This window comes from Anas acuta, chromosome 18 (genome assembly GCF_963932015.1).
Source record: "Anas acuta chromosome 18, bAnaAcu1.1, whole genome shotgun sequence".
In the NCBI taxonomy this organism is placed as follows: Eukaryota; Metazoa; Chordata; class Aves; order Anseriformes; family Anatidae; genus Anas; species Anas acuta.
The window spans coordinates 10,071,784-10,089,387 of NC_088996.1; the positions used below are offsets into that span (position 1 = coordinate 10,071,784).

Sequence of the window (17,604 nt, forward strand, 5' to 3'; positions counted from 1 at the left end):
TTGTATCCTCTCCCCACAAATCAATGAGTTTTTTTAGGCCTCTGCTAACAGCTGCCTGAGCTGCTCACTGCCGAGCCCCATTACACCTGGGGTGTAGGGACACCTTGGTGGCAAGGGGCAGGAGCAAAGCCTGTGTGCTGGGAGAGGGGAGCTTCCACTGCCCAGGAGATACTGGCCAGAAACATGTAATCCTGGGATTCTGATTCCATGGGGAAGCTGCAGAGTTCAGCAGGGGCAGGGAACACAGTGAGCTGGGTGCGGATCAGGCAGCACTGGAGTTTTTTTAGCCTTTAATCCCAGTAATTTGCTGTAATCTTATGGTTCAAATACCCACGGCTATGTGCACAAAGGGTCTGATACCCATGTTGTTCGTGCAAAACATGAGATTTTTTTCTTCAAAGAGTGCAGACAGTTCTCTACGAAACATCACAAGAGCAATTACCTTCCTGCATCCCTGTGAGCAGTTTGGCTCATCCTGCTGGGGTACAGCAGCGGAGGTGTGAGCTTAAGCACCCCAGTCCTGTAGGTGTTAAACCTCTAATTTAAGCGCTAGCTTATCCCCAACCTTTGCTTTTCACTTACTGCAGTTCAAGAGACAGACACAGGACAGTGTGAGGCTGGCACAGAAATTAGGGTGGGAGAGAGACCAAGGCAAGTGGAATTATTTGAGGATGTGGCATAACAGAGATTAAGGTAAAGTGAGGTGGTCAAATGATGAATAGGCATCTCCCCTGGGTACTCATGTTATATTTTGGCACTTATTGCCCTGGAGCACACCAGCCACAGGTTCTGTGGCTCACTTGCCCCACCAGCCATGCCTTGTTCATGTTCCCTGAGATGGCATTGACCAGCATGTGGGCAGCAACACCCACCCCAAGGATCAAGGATCAAGGTTTCCTATCCAAACACAGCATTTGCTGAGTAAACAACCACTTCTTTTGACAAATTTCTGACCACAGTCCTGTGCTTATGAAGGGCTCATGCTCACCAGGTAAATGTGTGAACTCCCAGGCTCACAAATGGAGCCAGATGATGACAACCTCCTCAGCGAATTAAAATAATTACTTTTCTAATTCACTCCTAGGCTCTGCTAAACCCTCTAGGGCCTCAAGGAACACGTGAGGTTCTTCCATGCCTTCTGTTTGTGTAGGCAGATGCTTTAAAGTGAGTAATTCTGTATTTAATCACTACAAAGGAAAGCTCCACAGCGGGACAGGGATGTCCCAGGATGCTGGGCAGGATTAACCACGCTGAGCAGCGTGCCCACATGGGGAGGCAGCCAGCTGGGACAGCCCACGTGCCCCTGGGCAGCAGCGATGTAATTCTGCATCTGTGCAGTGCCAAAGGTCTCCCTTCCAAGATGAGATGAAATATAAGGGACCCATCAAAAGGAATATGCAAAGGCAGAAACCTTTGAGGCACTGTCAAGCCGTAACACCAAGCCCAGCAAACAAACTAGACTGAAACCATCCTTCCTACTGGCAGTGGGACTGCACCAGAAGCATGGGGCACGCTTGGCCCTTCCTGGCAGCTAATCCCTCACAGCACGCTCATGGTTTTAGTACGAGGACACAGACACGTGGGGGAAGTACAAAGAATAGGGATAAGCGTAACTGTATTCACAGAAAACTGCCCTGGTTTTATAACTTAGCAAATCAGGAGTAGAAGATGCTAGATGACTTTACTTGCTTATCTGAAGGCACTGGAGAACACATTGTCACGTTCGAGGTCTGGCTGGATATACTCTTACAGCGAGGTCCACAGGACAGGTGTCAGCATCAATGCAGATAGCGGCTGCTGCTCAAGACTTGGATCCAACTTTGGAGTAGTTCATGTGAATAACAACTAATAATAAAGCAATGCAAATATTCATTAAACAGTATGCTACAAATGAGGTCAAAAATGCGTGCGTATATTCTATTTGTTTTAATTACAGTAAGACAAAACCAGCTCAAATATACCAAGAATCCCCAGAGGGTTTTGTTTTGCACAACGGAAATGTTCAGAAAGGCTCAAAATAACAAGACCAGAACTCAAGGTTGGAGGAAGCTCCTTCTGCGAGGCGATGAGCTTGCAGCTGGCACAGAGCACGCGAGGGAGCGCCACGCTGTTGTCCCCTGCCCTGTCTGATGGATGCTCTCAGCCTGGCAGCGGTCAGTCTTCTAGGACCAAAGTGCATCATATGACAGCTTAAAACTTAAACCTCAAAATAAGTTCCATACGCACACACATACACACAAAAAAAGCAGCTAAAATTGCATTTTTTTCCTGCAAAAGTAAGACATAGACTAACTACTTTGCTATTGTGGACTAGTGCCATTAATTTCAGCTGTGTCACTTCACACCAGTTTGGAGTCTTGCCTTTCACTGAAATAACTTGCAGGGCCTTGCTCAAATGGCTATGATTTTTCCTAAATCCTGTGCCTAATGTTTCCTATGGGAAGGTTTTAGGTAGTTTTCCACTCAACCCTGCACTGAAATCCTCCCAGTCACTCTTCAGACCTCATCAATGGGATGGTGGAGGAGATGTGGGTGCCTGAGCCACCCCAGTAGCACGGGCACCCCTGGCTGCAGTGCCTCTGGTCCCGCATGGGATGGGGAAGTGACACTTTGCAAATGGCCACTGAGAAAACCCAACCTGCTTGGATCTGAGCCTGCTGAGGTATAGTCGAGAAAGATGGCTATTTCCCATTGCAGCCTGGTTAAAAGTGATATCCAGCAACGAGAGGTATCGACCAGTAAACATCGAATCAAGACAAAATTCTTATTTTTCTAGTGATGACTATGTCTTGGAAATTTACACAGATCTTTTAGGCCTGCTGGTGCTGAGGCCAGTGAATCTACAATTAAATGAAAGCCAAATGCACAAACTTTTGCAGCCTACCTAAACCAAAAAAATACACTTGTTTTTTTCCTAGTTCTACTTTATATTCTTTTTTTTTCTGCGCTGGAGTCCAGCCCTGGATTTGTCCCTCAGGCAGAACTGCTGTTTGCTCAGTGGGAAGTGCTGGAAGAAGAGGGCTTTGGAGACATTTCAGTTATGTAGGGAAGAATAAATAATAAAAAAAAAAAGAGACCAACAAAGAAAAGAAAATATCCCAATTCCCTAGGTTACATCGTTGGTTATATAACCAATCTCTATGGTTATATTTACACTCCTATAAATAGAGAATTGCCCTGAAAGAGAGGCCTAAAAATGACGAGTGGAGTCAGGACAGTGACCATCGGCTGGTGGGCCTGGGGAGGCACAGGGGAGGCGACGCTCAGCACGGGGACGAGGACATCTGGTCGTAGTCGGGGCACTTGAGCAGAGCTGGGTAGCTGCTGTTCATCTGCAGAGAAGCCTCGCTGGAGATGTCCGACGGGCTGCGACCCCGTGCCCATGCATCCGGGTGCAAGAACTGCCCCGAGTAGTCGGAGCAGTTGCTCAGGCGGGGCCGGTAGAAGCCAGGGTGAGGCCGGTAAATGTCCTCGGCGGTGTATCGCTTCATGAACAGGTACACAGACATCACCCCGGCGCTCTGGGGGGGAGAGAAGAAAAACAGATGGCTCTCTTTGCCCTGCTGATGGCTTGCAAGTGCTCACGAGGAAAGTTGCTCCCCTGCTCTGTGCCACGGGGCCCTACAGTAAACGTGGAGGCCCAAGCCCATCTCCTGCTCCTCTCCTTTCACATACCGCATCAAATCATGATCAGCCGTCCCCTCACTGCTCCAGGCATGTGCCCCATTATATGTACAGAATCACAGAATGATCGAGGTTGGAAGAGACCTCAAGATCACCTAGTCCAACCTCTGACCTAACACTAACAAGTCCTCCACTAAACCATATCACTAAGCTCTAAATCTAAAACAGACAAAGCTCATTACAGGGATGTCCCAGAGCCACCGGTACCTCCGTGAGAAGGAAGGAGATGGCAGAGAATGCAAAAGACCAGCCGTATTTGTAATTGAAGAATGTTTCTGAGTCCTTGGTCCTGTTGAGCATCTCGTCGTTAATGCTGGATATGTAGAGGACCAGCCCCACCACCAGGGACAGACCTGGGGAGAAAGCAAGGAGAAAGGCAGTGAGAAACACTTCAGGGATGAAGGTGGTGAAGCAGCAGCTGCCTTTAGGAGCAGAGTGGCAGGTGAAAATGTAAAACTGTGGAAGGGGGGCTTGAAATAACCAGGGAAGGAGGCTGCTTTCCCACAGAGCTCACCCAGGGCACTTCTCCCATGTCAGTCAGAGCGTTACGTGCTTGAGCGTGTCCTCCCACGCTCCCTGTGCACAGCCAGGAGCTGGCTTCAGAGCTCGGCTGTCACAGCTATTTGTTTAACACTCGCATGATCACATAAATAAAACACCCTCTTGGCTCGTGAAGAAACATCCCGGCTGAGGAGTTTGAAGTTTCTGTGACCACCTCGCCACAAGCCAGAGAGCATCCTCCATGCCCAAGGGTTTTCCGAGGAGCACTTTGCTCAGCACTACTCACCCGACAGGATGAAGAATATCCCTGACACGAAGGCGAGGATGGTCCGGTGTGGGCGGACGTGGCCGATGTTGCTCAGGATGAAGCCGATGAACATGAAGAAGAGGCTGACCAGAGGGAAGGGGGTAGCAGAGCGGATCATCTCTGGTGGGAGAGGAGCAGAGGACAGGTCAGGGCCCCAGGGTCCTGCCTTGCTGCCAGGTTGATGGGGGTGCGTGGGTGGGTGGATGGAGCGTGTTCAGCAATGGCACAAAGGGATTTACTGGGAGATAACAGCCCTTCAATGCCTTACAGGACACAAAGACCACACAGAATCACTTACTCAGGACATTGACTGTGGATTCGGATGTCAGCTGGATGTTCATGGGCATCACGTATTCTATAGTGAAGCACCGGCCACGCTCCTCACCTGCAGCAGAGACAGAGTCAGGCCTGCAGTCTGCGTATCTGCTTGTTTTTTGGGGGGGACATGGGGAGGGAGTGACTTCAAGATTAATTCAGTGCATGCAAGAACATAATCTCACTGTTTAGTGCTGCTTCCATCTCGGATGTTCGTATGGCACACTGAACAGCATGGTGAATAAAATCTTTCCTCTCACACTGCCCTGTCCAGTAAGCTTGGGATGAATTTGTTCATCTCCTCCCAGCTTCCCAAAGCAGCGGCTGCAACCCCATGACATTTTGGATCTGTCAGCATGAAACTCCAATTCACTGCATTTTGTCCAGCTCCGTCCCCTCAGCCAAACCGCTTCATCAAAATCAGCACGAGTGGAGGAGACGTTTCATCTGACCTGAATCCCAATGTCACAGGGACAAAGAAGAGATTTGAGCAGCTGCCCAGATTCTGGGATGGATGGAGGGAGAGAGGGGTTGCAGGGCTGCTGCCTCATGGGCAGCAGGGTCCTGCACTGCAGCAACAAATCATCCCAGTGCCTGCATGCAGCGAACAGCAGATTTATCCATCTGGCTGCTCCAGCCAGCCATGGGGTGACTGCAGCACTTGCAGGGGCTGTGTCTGATTTTGGAAGTAAAACAGGCACAAACCTCTCCAAAGCCAGCTTCCCCCAGCCCTTCCCCATGACAAGCAGCAAGTGCTGCCCCAGCAGGGGACATTTTGGGTCAGGAAGCCATACCTGCCAGGAAGCAGACCCTCCAGAGCCCTGCATGCAGTGACAGCTTGATTTCGGCCGTCTGGTTCTGGGGCTGGACGATGCCCTCCTCCAGGTAGAGCCAATAGTCGGTGCTGACGGAGATGCCCAGAAGGCCGAGGCCACAGACGGCGAACACGCTGCTGAGCAGGGTCAGAGCCTTCCTGCCACATGCACTCATCCCCAAAAGCATGGAGGGGGCAACGCCGAGGGGAGAGGGGCTGGGGTCACTGGCGTCCGCCGCTTCCGTGGGAGAACAGAAGTGTCAAAAGCTTTGCCCTCTGCCCTTGATGTAGGTGGAGCTGAAATAAGCCATTAAACAAATCACAGGGGGCTCTGATGGATGGGGAATGAGTGAACCGCATCCCACCCGTGGCTGCGCCCTGCCCACGTAGGCTGGTGGGTTTGTGGAGCCGGGGGCTGGCAGAAACAGTTGTGTTGAGGCCAGTGGCTGCTCAACCTCAGCCCCTTCTTCTCGCCCTGGGTTTAGCCAAACCTCAGTGTCCAAGAGCTCCTGCAACAGGGGCAGCATAAGCCAGAGTGCCTTGGCACAGGAACTGCTGGGGCTCGAGGGCACCACATTAACACATCATCAAGATCACTGCCCGACCGACACATGCTCCTGCACAGCTCAGGTCACCACAATACTGCTATTTTTCCTCTTCTAGGATAAAAAGCCACAAGTGCCAGTGTCAGCTGGGCACAGGCTGAACAGGCACAAGTGGAGCTGGTGCTTCAGGGGGAGATGGGGAAATGGTGCAAGATGCTGCAGCCAGGCTCTGGGCAAGCACGAAGAAAGGAAGCAGAAAACCTTCCCTTACTCCCTATTTTGCTTATGGGTGGAATATTCCTTTTTTCTTTCATTTTCACTAGTTTTTAATTCTTTAATTTTTGCTAATTTGTGGAAGTTAGCAGTTCTCACAGTGCCTTGCAGGCTGATAAAGCATCACCAGAAATTGGATTTCGGGTGCAGCAGAGAAGTATAATTAATAATGAGGGATGCAAGGGGAAAAGACACACTAATGAAAGACTGAAGGAGTAAGAGCAAGAAGGAAAGGATGCGTGAGTGAGATGGTGTTCTGGGGAGGGGAACAAGGCAGATAGCACTGTTGACTGCTTTTATAACGATGACACAAATAAATGTGGGTTGTATTTATTTTCTAAGGCACATCTTGTTGTTCAGCGCTGCAGACAATAAGGAAAAAAAGTCTGTCTGGACAGCAAAGCCACCAAACTTAACACAGCAGCAACAAGGCACGTTGTCCTTGGGCAGATTCCTTTAAAAGTGGCACAGGCCTTGTTTCTGCTGCGGGAAGTTTTGTGGAACAAGTGGGAGATGGCTGAGGACAGACCCGGAGCCGAGCACAGCTTCCACCCACTGCACCCGACAGCGTGGCAGGGAAGGCAGAGCCCTCCTGAGGAAACACAGCACTTGAACAGCCATTCCCAAATAATGATGGCTAAGTAGCAGAGCTGGGGCACGCTGTGTCGTGCATCTCCCCAGGTGCCAGGTTTTGAGCCCACGCAGGAATAACTCGCTGCTGTCTGCATGCACACCCTGTGCTCAGTGCCACAGCAGGTGCTGGGGATGGAGCTGTTTTGGGGATGAGGCTGGCTTGGAAGGGAGGTCCTGCTGCTGTCGCTGTGGCAAAAGGGGTGGGAGCCAGAGGGTAGGAGCCGAGATGGCAGTGCTTGCTGCGCCGACACACCTGGGTGGGTGAGCAGACTGGATTTTTCTTGCACCTCTGCTGTAAAGGTATCAATACTTACAGTGACTCGCAGAGATGCCAAAAATCCTCACAGCTTGCACTTTCACACTTGAAAGCCTCCGAAGATGCTGCTCTGCCATTGGTCCCTCCCAGAAGCAGACGGTGCTCTGACAGCTATTTCGGAGCAGCAGCAAGCCAGGCTCTTTTGGGGAGCTCAGCTCTTGCAGCACACACCCCTGGGTAGCCCCCATACACATACACCCCTGCAGCTGGTCCTACGCACAGCCCTGCCTGCACCTCCACCTTGCTGGGCAGGGACAGGGAGAGAAAAGCTGGGAGTTCTGCTGGGAGGCTTGCAAAGTCTTGGGAGAGCTCGAGAGGGAAGGAGAGAGGCTTTTATTATCACATACCGCACCGAGGGCAAAGCAGACAAGTACATCTCAGTAGGAAGCAGATGTACTTGCACCCTCAAGCGCTGCAGCCGCTCTGACAGTCCTCTCCCATCTGAAATCAAGGATTTGGCTCTTCCTACGTTCACACCGAGCTGCTTCCCAGAAGGTACCGACCTACGGGAAGGGGAATGCTGTCACTTACAGACAGCCCAAGCAAATGCTCCTGCTCCTGCAAGCTCTCCACCTTTGCCTTTGCTAAAGAGGCTCATTTTTAATGTTGTTATTTGTTTTCTTCAGCTCAAGAAATCCAGGACGTGTTCCCAGCAGTGACTGTGGGTATTTGTGTTCTGTCCACAGGCTGGGCACGGCAGCAGATGGGCACAGCCCTCAGGCTGGTAGAGGTGCTGTGGTGGGGACGTAGGGTCCTTTTTAGTCCTATTTACCTTCAGCTCCGTGTCCCTGCCACAATGTCCCTTTCAAGCCAGGCACACGCTGCTGTCTGCACAAGGTGCACTGAGGAGAAGCCCAGAGCTTTTTTCCTTCTTCTCTTTTTTTTTTTTTTTTTTTTTCTTCTTTCCTTTTCCTGAGAAACAAGTAGGCAGCAGCTAAGGAAGAAAAAGAAGTTCTGGTGCAGAGAAGCACATCCTGCAAAGGTAGCACTGCACCTTGATTGTCCAGCAGCAAATAGAATAACCTCACTGTCAAGGGAATGGGCTGCCATAAAGCTGCAGTAGATAGGACACCACTGTAGTGCTTTACTGGATGGGAATGTGTCCTTTCCCAGCCCTGCACAGGTCCAACAATACGACCACGCAAAACGCAGATCCTCTGGCTCAACTGTTCTCCTCCCTAACTTGTGACCATATTTTCTCGTTGCCACATCAAAACGAGCAGTGTTTACTACAGGATGCCTCATCCCTCTTGGCATTTCGATGCCAAAATGGTAAAAGGAGCTGGAATCTATTCTTGGCTCATGTATCATCAAAAAAAGGTCCTTACTGCACTTATTTTGTTGTTGTTGTTGTTAATAAGGCACCAAAAATAAAAGTAGGGAGTATGTGAAAGTCCAAATAAAGCCATTCAGAGGGAAATAGATATATACGTGACTCCTTTGCTATCTACCAACAGCAGGGATTAGGAAATAGACTGGTTTGGCATCATTTATATTGGTCATTGGGGTGACGCTAGCAGCAGGAAGAGGGCTCAGGCAGCAGAATCACGCCTCTCAATTGCCTCATTTCTTTTCACTCTCACACTTCAATTTCCATGTAATCACGGGTTCATTAGAGAGCAATACTTATTACTGCCGAGCTGGCAAATAAAATCAAGGCTGATGAAGAGGGGGCCGGGGAGGCAGGGACGGTGCCCCCAGCACAGCGCTTCCCCCCGTCCAGCATTGCTGGAATTAGTTGGGCCCCAAGAGAAAGATTTTTCAAGGACAAAAAGAGAAGCTGGCTTGGTTTTCAGCAGGGATTTAGTTCCTGGTAACCTTTACAATTTGTGCAATGCTCCATACAGATGAAAAGGTGATGCTGTTCGGCTTCCAACAGTATCTGTATTTTAAATTTAAATTAATATCACCACCAAGATGTCCAAGAAGCAGGACCTGAGAACGGTTCCTGCTCCTTCAACCACATTATGCCTGCTTGTGGTAGCCCAGGAAATGTTAAAGGCAGCCTGCAGTGTAGCCTGCAGGCCTCATAATGAATTTCTTTTTGTCTTGGAGCCACAGCATCTGATGGGGAGCTCACATGCCCCTTGCTGGGACTGAGCCCTGCGGAAACCAAAGTGAGCGTTGGCTTTGCAGCCACCCAGGTCCAACAGCGACTTTGAATCCTGCTCTGTGGTCACAGGTAGAAAATGTCGTCCTGATTTCTGAGCCCAGCCCTCACTGATCCAACTCAGTACAGGTCGCTGCCCTGGGCTATGTGGAGGGGCTGGGAAAAGTAAATGTCACCGTTGAGCTGCCTGGGCTGGAGGAGCCGTATCAATACCTCTCTGCTGGTGAGTTCAGTGTAACAGCGCTCCCTCCTCACCTGGGTGAGGGGATAAAGAGCAGGGCTGAGCCAGGCCGAGCAGGCAGCTATTGATTTCCAGGAGGTTAGAGCACCATTTCTAATTTTCCTGACATTTGCGGCGCAGGGAAGCACAGCCCAGGTTATCGGAGGGAAGGCTCGGTTTGCAGCGGGGTGCTGGGATCCTAACAGCCCCGCTGCAAGCCAGAGGCAGAGGCAACTCGGAGTTAAGCCATGGATCTGGAGCGGTGGGAGAGGAGAACACAAAGGAGGAGGAATGAAACCTGGAGAAAAGGGGATAGGAAACCCACTGAGTGCGTGAGAGATGTACAAAGAGCGCCGGGGAACGGCACAAGAGGAGAGCGAGCTGCGGCAGAGCTGAACTGAAAAGAGCAGCGCCCACCAAGCTGTGACAAGAAAACTGGGCTGGCTAAAAATAAAGGGCCTTCAAGTAGCACGATCTGCTCCTCAGGACGCAGTGCAGGCCACGGCGTGGGCAAGAACAAATAGGTCATGGAGAGGGGCTCGCTCAAACCCCACTGCTCACAGCTGTGAATATGGGGGCAGTCAGACATGGGTGGTCACTAGCCCCTGGGCTGCCCAGCACCATGCTGGTCCCTCTGGGCAAATGCCCCAAAGCCTCACCTGGTCATCTGTGACCCTAATGCAGTAGGAAGGTGGTGGTGTAACCACATAGTGGTGGCTACTGAGCTCACAGGGCATGTGGCCCCACGCTGGTGCTCTGCGTGAGCCCGGCCACAGCACAGATCTCACGACACGTATTGTAAAGGAGGGCATAAATACATAAGGCAGCTTTACAGAGCTGCATTAGTGTCACAAAGAAATGTGTCGGCTCGGTTTCTGAGAAAGAAATCGCATATTGGAAAAAATAAGTACAGAAATAAATCTTCTAGATGTGGAGGAGGTTTAGCCCGATATTAAGAAATGAAGCAGTCCAGCTCACGGCAGTGTGAACAAACACTAGTAACTGCTCCATCCAGCAGCCATAAACTTCAAAAGAATCAATACCGGACTTGAAAGCTTCCCTTGGCTGCAAACAGTGGTGCTGCGCTGCCAGCCCGGCACGGTGCATAGCCATTACAGCGGGGTAGAAACACAAGCATTGACTCAATCAAGCACGCTGGGCTCACAGGCTCTTAAGAGAGTTGTTTGTTTGTTAAAAAAAGAAATAAATAAATGGGGAAGGCTGGTTATGAGTTAAAGTCTAGCTTAAGTCACACCACTGATAATCCTATTGAGTTTTTGCTTGTCATTAGACACAAGGAACACCTGAAAAACAATTAGGATTAAAATCTGCGGCTGCCACACACTGTTAATGGTCACCAGTGACAAATTTTATGATGGGGTTACTTAGGATATGTCTTTTAACTGCCCTTTCTGTGTGGACCAAATTTGCAGCTGAGCCCACCTTCGGGTTGAGAACCATAGACAAGGAGATAAAACGATATTCCCAAGGTCACAGGAGCAGCAGCTGAGATTTACCTCCCAGCCCCAGACCTCTAACCAGATGCTTTCCCGAAACGGCCGCCTCCGCCGTGCCCGCGCCGCCACGCTCGCTGAAGCGCTGGCTCTGTTCCAGCTCATTCACACTAATGGCTTTGGATGATGCCAGCGACTTCCAACAAATAAAACCATCGACTGAATGGCCCCCCCGGCCCCAGCACAGCCCGTCTGCACACACTCATTCACTCAGTCTTTCAGGACCCACAAATATCCCCCCCCAAAACCTCCCACCGAGCATCTCCTCCCTGCTAGCGGCAGTTCCCGCGTGCCTCATTTCTCCTCTGCTTTTTACAGCTCTTACCTCTTTTAACACCAGCTGAAGCAATGTTGTCACAAGGGGAAAATCAGCGATGTTTGCTTCCGAGCTCAGGTGCTGGCAGAGCAGGAGGGGAGCTCGCAGCGAGGAGAGGGCCCCAGCCGGTGCTTTGGCTGCGCGGTGCTCGGGAGCAGCTGGACACAGTGAGGCTTTGATGAAGGTCTGGGGCCACGGGAGAGGCTCTCTGCCCCGAACTTACTCACATGAGGGTGGCACAAGGCTGGGACACGGGGACAGGCAGATGGCAGGCAGGTCTTGCAGCTCCGACCCTGTGGTTTTGTAGGAAAGCAGCACATGAAATGTGTTTCTCAGGAGGGAAATAGGAGGTGAAGCACAGAGCTTGGAATATTGCCCATGCACTCAACTCCTGTTCTTGAGGAACAAACGGTGTGTATATACACTTTCAAAGTTTCCATCAGTAGCAATAACTGACACCTTTCCTTACTGGATCCTTCCCAACACCCTTCCACCCCCTGCATATGAAAGCTGGCACCCATTAGTCACCCACTGCACTGTGTCAGTGCTCCCCGTTGGGGACACGACCCAAACCACTGGCTTCTATCCTCTACAAAGAGCTACAAAGGGGGGATATTTAGCGCTGCAAAGCAGATCAGCTGGGGACTTTGCTATAAGATGAGCAGAAATCTCACTGCAGTGTCATGTGGAGCTGTGCTTGCCCATTAACTTCTGCATGCCATAAATCACAGGTTGCAATTGATGCAACCTGATGATCCTGTGACCTTCTTCTGGCTTCAGCTTGGTGCTCCCCTCAGCTCACCTTGGCTGGCACGGATGGAGCCTGAGGAAAGGCAGCAGCACAGATAAATGATGGCAATGTGATCTCCTGCATACACAGCCGCTGGGGCAGAGCAGCTGGCTCAGCCACGGGCATCCAGCTCACCGCGGGACCAGGGTGAAATACTGGATCTCTAACAGTTGGTTTGTGTGCACTTCCACTTGTCATTTAGGATGGTATGAAATCCTGCAACAGTCTTGTGTATTAAAAAGAGGAGAAGAAATCTCTTCCTTGCATATGACAGCTTTTCAGTGTCTCTGTGTCCTTCCAGCAGCAAGGCAGGTCACGCAGCTAAAGATCTTGAGCACCTTTTCTGTAAGATATACATGTTTTAAACTGAGGTGGGTATGGACAGAGAGCACGTACCAGTGTAAGGTTTTCCCTCTACCCTGCAGGCACCATGAGTTATGAACACGACTGCAGGAAGCTTCCCTGGGCTGTGAGCTTTTACTGCTGCAGGACATCTGAGGACAAGCCCCAGGTACGAGCCCAGGTTCCAGCCGCTGCTGAGCAGAGCGGGGCCAGCACCCCCGTTTCCTTTTTCTCCCCTTAATGGCAGTGTGTGACAGCCTGAGCTAAATTAAGCAGCGCTGGGAGGAAAAAATAGCATCAGGAGCAAATCTTCTGCCTCCCCCGTGCCTGTGCTGGGAGAGGCGATCCCGGTACCTGCACAGGCAGCTGCGGGAGCTCCCCGACATGCAGCTCTCCTCCGCAGTGCCCACGGCTGCACGGCTCCTGTGGATATTTTCCATACGATAAGTGAGACAAAGCAAGGAATCCCCCAAGCACCATTTTCACCTCTGAGCGAGGAAGGCTGCAGGCAGTGGTGCGATGCGCAGGCTGTGTGCGTGCTGGCTGCAGAGACCTGCCTGTCCCAGCTTTGCCACAAAGCCTCCGAGTTCCGAAACATCCCATAAAGAAAGAGAAGGGCTGCAATATCCACACCTCTGATGACCATCTGAAAGGCCGTTAGCAGCTGTCATTAAACCCGGTTACCAAATACTGAGGAATTCGGGACCCAGTTTCTGATACGCCTGGAGTGTTGTCTGGGTGTACAAGTCCTCACGTTCAGCCACGGAGCTGCTGCAGAAGTTTGGTCCCGTCTTCACACAGGGAAGGTCTTTGCCTTGCGTGGCTTGTTGGGTTTAATAAGGAGGTTATGTGATAATGAAGAAAATAATAATCATTTACACCACATCTGGGGGTGGTAAGCTTTCCAATGCCCTGATTTTAGCAAAGATTCATTGCCAGTGCTGGTCTGTAGCTGAACACCCAGCAGAGAGGATAGGGAAAACCACGCAGGACACAGCAGCCTGCACCCAGGCAGCAGCAGTGGGGCTGGAGGAGCAGGGCTGGGGGGGCCCAGCCCAGCCTGGGGACGACATCTGTGGGAGCAGCTGGGGGAGAGGCTCGGTGTCACCTCTCCATGGCCAGCACCTCCAGCAGGTGAAACTTGGTCTGAGTGCATGGAGGTGGTCTTCACCTGCACCCTGCTCCTGTCCGAACGCTCCCTCCGTAACATCACCACTTGTTCCTGCAGCACCTCTCCTCCACCTCTGCACGATCTGATGTTTTCCACTCTATTCGGTCTGAAGGGTGTTTTGCAGGTTACTGCAGGACAGTTGGCACACATGGCAGTGACCCAGGGAGGTCGCTTTCCTCTTCAGCCATCCCCACTTCACTTGGAAAAAGGGCAGTTTTGTGCAGATTTGCTTCCTGCCTGTAGCCCACCGTTTCCATACTGCCAAAGAGAAAGCTGCTTCCAAGCAACAGCTCCAGCATCAGGACGACTTAGTGCAACTTTCCAAGTCACCCAGTTTCCTAGGTCAGGTTTGCTGCCTTGCTTCTTCCAGGGTGTCCCAACTTAGCCGGGAGAGAGGACCGTTTTCTACCAAACATCAGGTCAGTGCTGCTCTGAACGTCCCCCCGAGAGCCACCACAGCTGAGCTGCCACAGCAGCAGGAACCAGGGATAAGAGCAGGGCCGAGGACGGCAAGAAACGAAAGCAAAGACACTGCTCAGGTTGGGCACTTTGGCAATGCTGAGGGCAAAGCTTTTGCATGGGACACAGCACCTGCTGAGTGACTTTGTCCTGGGAACAGGAACACTGGAAAACTCTTCTGATCTGCATGTGTGTAAGCAATGGGTGGTGATTTTTTTTTTTTTTTTTCCTTTTTCCTTTTTCCCTCTTTTCTAATTCTCCACTAGGTGAAGCTTCATCTCCTCCTAATCCTTGGCACACCAGTGGGAACATCTCACCTAGGCCTGACATTACAGCACCAGCCTCTGCTGCTGATTTTGAGTTTGCCCTCTGCCTTTAATAGCTGAACCTGCTCAGAGACCTCCCTCCCTTCTCCACCCAACTTCCTGATTGCCACCAGGTGGGAGGCCTCAACCTGCCGTGCTCCCAGCTCTGCCATCCCTGATCCTTGCTGACTGGTCCCCGTGGATGTGGATTTCCCCAGAAGCACTGGCCCTGCACAGAGTGGGAAAATGGATCACCTGTGAGTTATCCTGGGTCACTGCTTGCCATCTGCCCACACAACGCCCCCTCAGTGCGGCCCTGAGCACCACTCCAGCAACATTTTTCACCGGTGAGCAGCGATAAATCTTTATAATAAAGGAAAAGCAGCAAGTCCCATCCCCCAAAGGGACCGGCTACAAACCTCACTCACCTGTAACAGCACATTTTCTGAGCCTGACAATGCATTAGCTTGGCTCTTGGACAAATCCCATGTTCCCAGTAAATATTTTACTGTAAATGTCAGAATCTTGTGGCTGAGCAGCAGTAAAAATTGATGTGACTTTATTCCACATCGCGTTCCCAGAACACACCTGGAACCCAAACCTCCTTTAATTGCAGCAAGATTAAGACTCACAGGTAACTTTTGAAACCAGGACCTAGGCTCCATCACCTAATTATTTAAAAAATGCCACCCTGAAACCAGGGCTTTAAATCTTTCCAGCTGGCTTATGAAAAAGATCCCGGTGCTTTCTGTAGCTGTACACTTGCGCAGATCACAGCTCGCCGATACTGCTAAAGCCTCTGTGGGCTTGTGAATTATTTCCCTTTCTTATCTTCTATTCCCTTCCCTCTCCATAACAGAAGCTGAAGCTGCAAATGTTGCAGGACAGATGCTGCCAGATGGGGATTCATTCAGCTCACTGAATATATTCAGCAGCTACAGAAATACAAGAAAGAACAGGAGAAGCAAGCACGCAGAACCTTCCCTGTCCCTGGATGCCACAGGGAACCGCCGCACGTCGGACGAGAGGAAGGTGAGATGGCAGCGAGACGGGCTGCTGGGAGCCACCCCCGGCCCTTTGGCTTTTTCTGTGGCTCATGAAGGTTTGGAAACCGCCCCTAAAATTCAGCATCACATGAAATTGGTGGGCAGATGAGATAGAGACAGGGGGATGGTCCCCTATCTAAGCTGCCTGCTGGGGTCACGCCACCGGCACCTGCTGTTACTGTGCAGAACTCAGCTCCAGTTCTGCTTTCCAGTGCCCTTGCTGGAGCTGTGCTGCTTCCAGTGACCTCAATGCCCTCGCTGCCCTTCCCAAGGCTTGCCTGCACCATGCAGGCCACCTACCAGCCTGGTGCCCTCTGCCCCAAGGAGGCTGGGGTGTGTGAAGGACAGCGATGGGGACAAGTCAGACCCTTTGGGCTTGGGACACCACCAGGGAGCCTCCTGCTGTATCACGCCTGGAAGCCACAACCCCAAAAGTGCCACACGTCGGGGGCTGATGAAGTTTCACCAAATGCCAAGCAATTAATCAACAGCCAAGCTGCGTGTCAGAAACCCTCTCTGCTCACTGCTCTGGTGGCTGAAATATCACATTTCATGTGTCACCACCTTTCGCTGGATATGAATAAGTGGTGTGAGGAGAAGTGAAGACTGGCTTCACATCCCCATTCGCTTGTTCATATGGCAACCCATGATCCAGCAATTTTTTTCCCCCTCTACTTTACTTCACTTAACAACCAGGTCAGATTTATGTCACGTAGCCTCACGTGAATTCACACTGCCCTCTCCAAGGGGGTTGCTGCACTGGAAACCACTGGCAGCCCACGACTTCCAGTGGATTTTATTTTCCCTGTGAAAAACACACTTCTTTCCCCCAGATCAATGTCCAAAAGTCTTGGGTGAAGCCCAGGGATACTCACAGCATCCCCGTGTCCCTGCTCAGCCTGGAAGAGAAGCAGCACTGGGGTAAAGAGCCTGGGTTTATGGGTTTGTGGTGTGCTAAGTCCACCGTGGGGCTTTCAGACGGGGCTCGTGTGCCACCCAAAGGTCCCATCGCTGCTGGGCCAGAGCCAGGCAGGAGGGCACATGAGGCTGCGGGCACCTTGTGGGTGCCAAGACCCCCGGCACAGCCCCGCAGCAGGGTCTGAGCCCCCGGGGAGCTCCGGAGGGACAGCTCCCACCCCGACGGGGATGGGGAAAATAACGGTACCGATGCCCTACAACCTGCCGCCCGTACCCGATCCCCACCCCCAGCCCCCCCCCAGCCTTCTGCTCGGCATTAAACTTTTTGGCTTTCCCACCCAACGCGGGGAGCCCCGCGAAGGGCGCAGGGCTGTGCGCCCCAGTGCCCACCAGGGGCGGCGTGGAAAGGGTCCCCCCGTGTCTCCATGCCCCCCGTGTCCCCAGTCACCCCCGTGTTCCCCCATTCCCCCCTCCCGGTGCCCCCATCCCCGGCACTCACCGGCCCCGGGGCTGCTCCGTGCCGTGCCGTGCCGGGAGAGCCCGGGGAGAGGAGGGGAGGGCATCACATGGCGCCGGCGGGGCCAGCCCACCTCCCTCCCTCCCTCCGTGCCCCCTTTCCCTCCCCTCCTCCCTCCCTCCGTCTCTTCCTCCAGCCATCCCTCCCTCCTTTCCCTCCCTCCTTCTCCATTCCCCCTCCCTCCATCCCTCCTTCCCGCTCTCCATCCTTCCTTCCACCTCCCTCCCTCCCCTCTATTCCTTTTTCTCCCTCCCCTCTATCCCTCCTTCTTCAAACCTCCATCCCCTTTCACCCTTTCCTTTTACCCCACCGCCTGTAATTTTTTCCCCCTCATCCTTTTTTTTTTTTTTTTCCCTATCCCTTCTTCCCCCTTCTTTTCCTTTCCCTCCATCCCTTCTCCCTCCTCCCCATCTGTCCCCAGCCCCTCCATCGGGGACCCAGCATTGCCTCTGCCCCTCTGTGCACCCCAGGACCCCCTGGGCTGGGACCAGCAGTGTGGGGAGGGCTG

General features: G+C 52.0%; 1 protein-coding gene across 2 annotated transcripts; it reads right to left on the reverse strand.

Moving 5' to 3' along the window:
• Window positions 1–1,911: 1,911 nt before the first annotated feature.
• On the reverse strand, window positions 1,912–17,215 carry CACNG5 (calcium voltage-gated channel auxiliary subunit gamma 5). Of its 2 annotated transcripts, none has more exons than XM_068655141.1 (7): window positions 17,079–17,215; window positions 11,558–11,841; window positions 5,602–5,918; window positions 4,791–4,877; window positions 4,472–4,612; window positions 3,892–4,037; window positions 1,912–3,521 (listed from the first exon to the last, which is right to left on the reverse strand). In XM_068655141.1, the coding sequence occupies exons 3-7, from the start codon at window positions 5,807–5,809 to the stop codon at window positions 3,264–3,266; spliced, it is 840 nt and encodes a 279-aa protein (XP_068511242.1). In that variant the 5' UTR covers window positions 5,810–5,918; window positions 11,558–11,841; window positions 17,079–17,215; the 3' UTR covers window positions 1,912–3,263. The 2 variants fall into 2 exon arrangements, with proteins under 2 accessions (XP_068511242.1, XP_068511243.1); XM_068655142.1 differs by lacking the exon at window positions 17,079–17,215 and adding an exon at window positions 12,351–14,938.
• Window positions 17,216–17,604: the final 389 nt, after the last annotated feature.